We start from the raw sequence: 8,838 nt of genomic DNA, 5'->3' as shown, positions 1-8,838 counted from the left end.
TGTCAGGAAAGGTTTTATTAACATCATCATTAACATTTAAAAAGCAAACGGAGCATTTCTCCTTCTTTTGGCAATTTGGTGCAAATGTTAAAAGTGCAAGATAAAGCAATTTCAAACTTTTCTTCAAATTAAAAATGAAACTAAAGCCAAACGTGATGAGTGAACAAAATAAATCAAAACTTAAATTTCAGCAACTCCAGCTCTTCAAACCAGCAAAGCCCCCGACTCGTGCACTGTGGTGAGGCTTAGGGTGCTTGCCCCGGCTTCTTGTGTGCCAGCAAACAGCACCATTCCCTCATCACGTTGAGGACCGAGAAGCAAAGGATCCCCTTCGCTGCAAACAAAGGGGGGTCACAGTAACACTAGCGATCCTTCAGAATTGACACACCGTGATAGTCAAAATGAAATTGATGGTCTCCCTGCTTCTTGCTCAAGACATACAAGATCTGAGCAGCAGCAAGTACCCCCTCGGCTGCAAACAAAGGGGTCAAGGTTTGCCGTCAATTCACTTCCAGGCAGAAAAACATTTTCCTCAAAAGAAACAATTTATTTAGAATAAAACAAAAGCAGCTCAACTGTGAGCGCATGTTTGAGTGACAGCTACTTTTAAGCTGTGTGAGCCATAAAAAGGGTTTTTCTTTTCCAGAAATCTTGTGTACACAGCACAAAGCAAAGAGGTCATTTTTTTCCACTTAAAACACCGGCATTGGCATCACAAATAGCAGATACACAACGTTAAGCTGCCATTTTAGTAAAATGCACAAAATACTAAACAGATTAGCTTTCTTCCATCAGAGGCCCATGTAAACTCCACATAAGCCACAACTTCTCTTCAAAAAGGTCCATTAGAGCTTTGAATTCCGTATCTTCATCCGATGTTCACCAGTTTTGCTTTCAGGGGGGAAAAAAAGGTTATTCAGTACAAACGTTTACAATATTAAAAATATATGTATTTCCCCTACGCCATTATAGATGAACATAGTAACAAAACCTTTCTGGATAGTCCACCTCGACCTCAAAAAGCACCAATAATACCCACTGGCACAAACCTTGAAATGAATTTACTATATGAACAGACAACAAGTAGACCAAGGTGAATTTTTTTAAAGACTAATTGAGGACTGTAGGACTGAAATTACCCTGCTATCCTCATTTAACTGAATAAAACATAGGAAAAAATTTCAGGAAAAAAGCATTTATCATCAATCAACATCTCCTACATATAAATAAAAGGTAAAACTAGAAAGGTGGAATTTAGCCATAATTTTACCCCCTCTACTTTCATTCTGTAATTTACATGGAGTAATGAATTACTCCACTACTGCAGAAAGGGGTCAAGATACAAAGCCATTTAAAAATCCATCTTATCTATGCTACCAAAGAAACAGATGTTATTTTCAGTTGAGAAAACACTCTACAATTGCTGAACAGCCAAAGAACACTTAGGACTCACTTTTCAACTCTTGGTATCATACACAAAATTACTCGTTCATTAAGTTTTAACATTCCACTAGTTCCTGAAATCATTTTTTGTCTTTAGAGAGATCTCTATAACCAGAATGTTAACAGGGTCAGCTCCACTTTTCTTTTTTGCATATCTAACTCTTATATCTCAAAACCAGACACTGTGATAAGACTTTTTTTTAAATGCCCAGAAATTCTTTCAATTCTTTTTTTCTCATAAAATGTCATTAAGTCTTAATCTCAAGATTTCCTGTTCTGTAACCAGAGATCTGAGGGAATAGTTCCTACAGAGGCCACAATTCAAGCTGTGCCTACAAAATGATCATTTCACTGTCCAAAAAAAAAAAAAAGTGATTCAAAAAAAATCAGTGAACATCAGTTCATAAGTTTTTTAATAAGCCTGGAAATGTCCAACTCTGAAAAAACATCTGACTTTCACTGTTGTACACTGAATATGAAATAAACGTAAGGGAGTTTATCTTCAAAATATGACAAAAGCTTTTACTAGCCAGATGAACATTGTATAATATAATCCTTAAAGCAAAACTATTTACTCTCAGATGATAGAATAAACGTATAGTTTTTCAACCAGAAATTTAAGTTTTTGTGTGAAAAATTTTTTACAGGAATCCCAGTTACAATCAACAAAGTATTTTCCCAAAATTAAGTAGAGCTATTTGCTAGGAGCTGAGTGATTGCTTAATTTTCCATAGATTTTGATGCTGCATCTTAGTGTCTTAAATATCTTATTTTTACCAGTAATACTTAGTAAGTAACTAACTGATAAATGAAACTTTCTTCCCATTCATTTTAACTAAGTTTCTGAAAAATCAAGAAAAAAGTAGAAAAAATTAGTTGTTGTAAAGAATCCAATGTTGGGACCAGGAAATTCTACCTAATGAAAATGAAAACCAGTTTTAGACTTAGCTTCCAATCAAATCCTGAAGGGTAAGTAGATAATCTATAAATATGAAACTACACAACAGAATGGGCAACACAAGTAAGAGATTCATCCGGAGATGGCACTCTATGTAAGCACCAAGCTAAACAGTGTTAGTTTTGTTTTTGTTTTTTTTATATAATACATACATTTAGAAATGGTATCAAGCCAACTGTTTCAAAAACATTGAAGCACAAATTGCCCAGATCTAACGAAAGCAGCAATGTCAGGTAAAGATTCAAACAAACATGGAGCAAACAGTATTACTGAACAAGCTGTCACACCAATGTAAGTTAAGAAAAAAAAAGAGGTGAGGGGGAGCACACATATTTCAATCTATAGTAAATTAGAACAAAATTATTTGCCCAACTACCTTATCAAAAGATATTCAAAAGTTAATGGTAGTGAAATTATTTAAACTGGAAAAAATGTATCTGACTACAAATTACACTTTGTTCTGTATAGATGAAGATTTTATACTTGCATTAGTTTCAAACAGGTTTCTATTCTAGATGACATGCCACTGCATTTTGGAACCATAAGGCACCCAAAGTCTTAATTGTAGGATTGCAGGTTATTTTCCCTACAGGCATACCAAGGAAACTTACAGACATAAACAATACTTTACTTCTCTAGAATGATAGTTTTTCCAGTTTAAAAAGACAACACAAAAACTTCCAGAACTTAAAAAATTTATAAATGTGCATAGGAAAATGAAAAAAAAAAAGATGACAGTAATGATGAGGCTTTCATGCTGCCATGCATTTGAGACACCTGTCAGAATGGAAAATAGGAATTACATGACATTTCCCTGGGTTATTATTGGTGCTATTTCAAAACTACCAGCTTTGATAACAGAAAGAAAACAGTTGGGTTCTGCCAGGCTTGGAATAAGTCACTTTCACAGAATAGAAATACCATCATGATCCAGAAAATCCTAAAGTTCCAAATCATAATTAAATTATTAAGGGCCTTAGCTGAATACTCAGCACTTAAAAGTCAACGGAGAAAAATATTCCTAGTAATAACCTGAGAAACTGAAGGTGGTGGAAGAGTTTTAAGTAAAAAAAGAAAAAAATTAAAAACAAAAACAAAAACAAACCAAAAAAACACCTAATACTATATAGTAGCACAAGCCCTTGTTAAGAACCAGAAGTCACATCATTCTCAACTTTGGGAAAAACAAAAGGACAAAAAAGTGTGATGATTTAAATTATATTAATTATACAAGCCCCAACAAATAATAAGGGTTTTCCTACACTGACATTTCAAATTTCTGTTGCTGGACAGCAGTACAAATATTAAATATGAAATTTCAAAGACATTCAAATAATGTAATGTCTCCACTACTGTCTGAATATGAAAATAAAAATACAAGCAGCAAAAAAAAAATGTAAAACATATCAAGGCATTTTAGGATTACTTTTTTAAAAATTCTGCAATCTAGATATGGCTGATTAATGCCCACCAAAATGAAAGATAACTTATGAGCCTGCAGACAAGTCCTCTTTCTATTATTGAAACCAGAAATTTGAATGGATACAAAAACAAAAACTAATCTTTAACAAAGAACATTGTTTTGAAATATGCACAATTAAATTAGAACTGTTCCTGATACACCTCTCAAAGTCAGTAAAAACACCACCTCTCACACCTATAACTGACCAGAGAATTCTGATTTCAAAAGCACCTACTCACTCCTTGCATACTAATTAAATGGTTTGTAACACAGTCCTCAATTTTTACCAATTATAGCTACAAACCAAAGTGCATATAAGGAATACAAAACTCAGGAACTAAATGATCAAAATGCATATTAAAGCAAACTTTCTGGGAACAAACTGTGCATTTTAAGAGAAATACTCAAAAGACCTGATTAAAATAATTACACTGGGAAACAATTTGACAGTGTACACTTTTGTGATCCCTGATCAAACTTAAGTCACACAAGTAACATTTCTGGTACAGGAATTATTCAGCTACACACCATTCAAGCCATTTTTTTGGTGTATATTACCATTTACTATTTACAATCAGTGGACTTTTTTCTCCAAACTCTGATTTTTCAAAATTTTGGATTTGTAACTTTGAGGAATTTTTTTAAAGCTCAAGATTAAAAAAGGAAAGGAAAAAAAAAAAAACTACAAGGATAGAAGCTCCTAATGAAAGCAAATCCATCTCCCTATTACACCTTCAAGGCATCCCTTTCATAAACTGTCCTGACTTCTACTTTAAAAGAGGCATGTAAAAATATATATAAAAAAAGAGGGGGGAAAGAAAAAAAAAAGGCTACAGCTAAACAACTAATTTTTAAAAATTTTTCATCTGATGCTGTATCCCATTACACATCACAAAACAGAAACCATGTCAAAGTAGTAAATACAAGTTACACATGGACTTTAGGACGCACCACGGACAATGATCATGACCAGGTAATCTTCTTCAGATTTGGCCAGTGCCTTGGCAGGGGAATCCAGGAACTGCTGGGAGAACTCACAAGGAGGGAAGGCATGAAGGACCCCGGTGTTTTCCTTGTCTTTGTTGCCTCCCACAGGAAGGCTGATCACCCCAGCTGCTTGCTTTTGCTTTAAATAGGACACAAGGTTCCTAAGTGGCCTCTGAGTAGAGGTGGCAGTGTCTGATGTGGCTGAGGAAGAGGAAGATCGGTTGTCAGAACTTCCAGGTACGGCCAGAAGAATGGCATAACCATTGGGCCCTGCCACTTTGATGCGACGACTTACTTCATCCAACTTTGGCTGGTCCAAACGGAGACGTTGAGTGATCTTGAGTTGGGCCACTTTGCCTCCAGTTGAACCCTCCACAAGAAGACTGCTAGCCACTTGGAGGTCACCCTGCAACAGATGCATATTTGAAGGAAAGTTGCTGTTCTTCAGTAGAAGCATGCCCTGCCAGGCTAAACAGAGTTTGGGAGAAGCTGCTGCCACAGGAGCTGTTCCTCCATCCTGTTTCTGGGATGGGGACTTCAGCTTTGATGAAGCACTGCTGGCGCTGGGTGCATTCCCTTCAGACCGATCTTCTTTTTTCAGAGGGCTTTTCCCCTCAGTGGGAGCAGCTGTCCGGTGCTTCCTATCCCGTTCAGCTGATGCAGAGTTTTTACGGTCTCGCTTGTCACCTTGGCCCTTCTCCAAACTACCTCGTCTGTCTCTGATTGGAGAGGGTCTTTCCAAGAGAAGAAGACGGGAGGATCTATCATTGTCGCTGTTGTAACGGTCCCGGCTACTGCTCAGTTCTGGACTGCGGTCAGGAGAAGGAGCACAGTGACGTTTCCGTGGCCGGTCACTCTCAGGGGACCTATCCAGATGTCGTCCCCCACTCTCCTCGGGTAGCCGTCGCTTCCTAGGCTGGTCTCGGCTGCTGGGCAGATCTCGATCACCTCTGTCCCGGTCCAAGGACCAGCCATCCCGCCTTCGATCCAAGCTATCCAGTGGTTCATAAGCAGTAACAGCAGCAGCTGCAGTCCGAGTACTGCGTTCTCGGACTGGTGGTAGAGGTGGCACCCAATCAGAATCAGAATAAAGGTCTCTATCACGATCTCTGTAGAGTAAGGGCGGTGTCCTATCCCGTGCACCCCTCAAAGGATCAGGAGCCCGATGCCCAAAAGCATCTGTCACCAGTTCATAATGAGTTAAGGGCAAAGGCTGCAGATATTGCTGCTGGTAACGATGTTCGGTGTCTGCAAAGTCTACTCTAAGGCGACGATCTGGGCCACCAAGTGGGAATCCTCGCATATGGGTCCAGGCAGCATGAGCTGCATCCAGGCTTTCATACTGGATATACGCCCAACTATCACCTTTTCGGTAATCTATGGTGCGTATGGTGCCAAATCGGTCAAATTCTCGTGCCAACGCAGCAACAGGAACCCAAGGTCCCAGGCCACCGACCCAGAGGCGGGTAGTGGGTGTAGCTTTCCCATAACCAATTTTGATAGGATTCCGAATTATAATTTTGCCAGACATTGCTAGTTTGGCTCGGTGAGACATGTCTAGGTTCTCAAATTTGAGAAAGCCATAGGTACTGGTCTGGCCTCGAGAAGGCCTCTTGATGTCTACTTCTGTGATGACCCCAAAGCGATCAAAAGCCCTCCTAAGATCACTCTCTGTCACAGTGATGTCCAAATTGCCCAAGAAAAGCGTCCGGTTAGCTCGCTGATCGTCCTCGGGGGAAATCTCATCCACTTCTCGGAAAGGAGCAGCACCTGCTCCAGCTCCCACCCGGGGCTCCAGGCTGTATGTGGGGCGCACTCTCTCGTAGAACGCATAGTCTCGTTCTCTCTCCAGTTCCCGGGGCAGGGGTGGCGGAGGTGGAGGAGGTAGGCGGCCCAGAGCCAACTGCTGCAACCGGTAGTCTCTGTATCCCAAAGCGGCGCCACCGGGGGAGAGCGATCGCTGGCCTCCACCCCCGGGGGGGTGCCGATGACCCCCTACGGAGGCCCCGACCACGCTGGCCGACGGAGGGTACGAATCTTTGTCTAACGGGGAGCGGCTGCGACGCCGGCTCACGTACACGGCCTCTATCTTCAGAGGCCGGTCGTAGAGCACCAGGCGGCCTCGGGCATGCTTGGCCGCCCGCGCGTCCTCGGACCGCCGGAAGTTCACAAAGGCCACCCGCTCGTCCCCGCTGCCAGAGCCCGAGAGGTGACTGATTTTGACACTTACATCGCCGAACCGTTTGAACTCGTGAAACAGTCCGTCCTCCACCGCCTCGTCACTCAGCTGGGACCCCAACTCGCTGATCTTCAAGGTCTTGTACTCCGCGCCGTCCCCGCCGCCGGGAACTGAGGAGGCGGCCCCAGAAGAACGTGACTCCCCGCCTCCACCCCGGGAGCTGCTGCGCGACTCGCCCCCGCCCGAGGAATTTTTGGTGCTTGGGGAGCTATAACTGTGCAAACGGCTGCTGGAGCTGCCCCCGCCGGTGTCGTACTCGCGGCTTCCGCCTCGGCTGCTGCTGGACTTGTCGAGGTGGAGGCTCCGCCGCGACCCGCCGCCGCTGTCCGCCTTCCCGCTGCTGCTCCCATTGCTGCCGCCGGAGCCCCCTAACTTCTTGCTGCGCTCCCCGCGGGAAGTCGAGTCCTCACCACCGCGGGAACGCTTGGGCTTGACCGGAGAGCGCTCTTTTCCCTTCATGGTTGCGGGTGGCCGGAGGTAATCTCCGCGGAGCTGACTAACCCGCCGCCCCGCGCTCGTTTCACACAGCGGAACCGCACGCCGCCATCTTGGACTCCGCCGCGGCAAAGGATCCCGCCCCGCCGATCTCATTGGTCTATTCGCTCTCTTTTCTACAGTCTCATTGGGAAAACTGTTTGTCTGTCTTCACATCTCCCCGCGCTCCGGGAAGGCGCCCGCCCAGTCACTGTTATTGGGTTCCCAACGCCCCGGTCAGAGTACCTCATTGGTCATATTCGTTGTCTGTCTTAACGGTTCCTCGCGCCAGGCTGTAAGCTCCGCCCCTTGCACTCTACAGTCACCTGACTCCAAGTCCGGAGGCGTTGATTGGACAAAAAGTCTGCCCTGTAACGGTACTTCTGGCGCGGTGTAAGCAGCGGTCCCACCTCCTCCGCCCTTTCACTGGCATGTGACTCCGTCCTTTAACCTATTATTTGGGAAGCTCGGCCATCCGTTCCGTCGTGGTTGTTTTTTTCCTGAGAACTTGGCTCATTTTAATGTCCCGAGAGACAAAGCACGCTCGCTCTCTTTCGACCCTTACCTTCCAACTTCTCCGGCGGCTGACGGAAGTTTAAATCTGATTGGACATGGGCGGCGAAACTGATAGGCCGAAAGAACTGTCCATCACTCACTTAAAGGGGTAGGTGCCGAGACTGCGGAGGCTGAAGGTGAAAGACTAGAACGCGCGCTAGCGGCGCGACGTCACCGGGGTGTCGCGAGATGGTGACGGCCCGCCTCCCCGCGCTCTCCGCGTTCTCTTAAACATTTGTTGGGTCTGGTGGCGCACTTGGCGGTGCCTCTCGGTCCTCGGAGCCGGGGACTGCCGAGCTTCCTTGCCGTTCTGCTTGCACCGGACCATGGGCCGAACTTTTGGCTACTGGAGTCGGAGGTTCCCCGAGGCACCCGTCCCGGACACCATCTTGGTTCCTCTGGGCGCTGCGTAACCGCCTGAAAAAGCTCCACCCCTGCGAGAGGAAGTGCGGCCCGGGCCCGCGGTTTCTGAGGGCTGTCGGCCGAGGAGAGTTCAGGGTTCACCGCCCGGGGTCAACGGACGTCCGGGGCGGAGCTGAGAGAGAGCTCCCCGAGCTTAGGAAGAGGCGCCGCGAAGAGACGCCGCCTTAGCGAGGGGTCCCCTAAGTGTCCCCAGGGTAACCGGAGGATGGCCGACTCTGGCCAGGCGCAGGAGCTGCGGGGCCCCCGGGGACGTGACTGTGCGGTTCGACGTTGCAAGTCGGTGTGGATCTGGCATTC

General features: G+C 44.9%; 1 protein-coding gene across 1 annotated transcript; it reads right to left on the bottom strand.

The window, feature by feature from the left end:
- On the bottom strand, positions 1 to 8,513 carry Rbm15 (RNA binding motif protein 15). Its single transcript, XM_070006259.1, has 2 exons — positions 4,815 to 8,513; positions 1 to 891 (listed from the first exon to the last, which is right to left on the bottom strand). The coding sequence occupies exons 1-2, from the start codon at positions 7,678 to 7,680 to the stop codon at positions 869 to 871; spliced, it is 2,889 nt and encodes a 962-aa protein (XP_069862360.1). The 5' UTR covers positions 7,681 to 8,513; the 3' UTR covers positions 1 to 868.
- Positions 8,514 to 8,838: the final 325 nt, after the last annotated feature.

The sequence above is a fragment of the Dipodomys merriami genome, unplaced genomic scaffold (assembly GCF_024711535.1).
Source record: "Dipodomys merriami isolate MVZ:Mamm:240054 unplaced genomic scaffold, mDipMer1.0.p SCAF_7, whole genome shotgun sequence".
Classification (NCBI taxonomy): domain Eukaryota; kingdom Metazoa; phylum Chordata; class Mammalia; order Rodentia; family Heteromyidae; genus Dipodomys; species Dipodomys merriami.
Note: the sequence above shows the minus strand (reverse complement) of the source record. Positions and strands in the feature narration are given on the sequence as shown.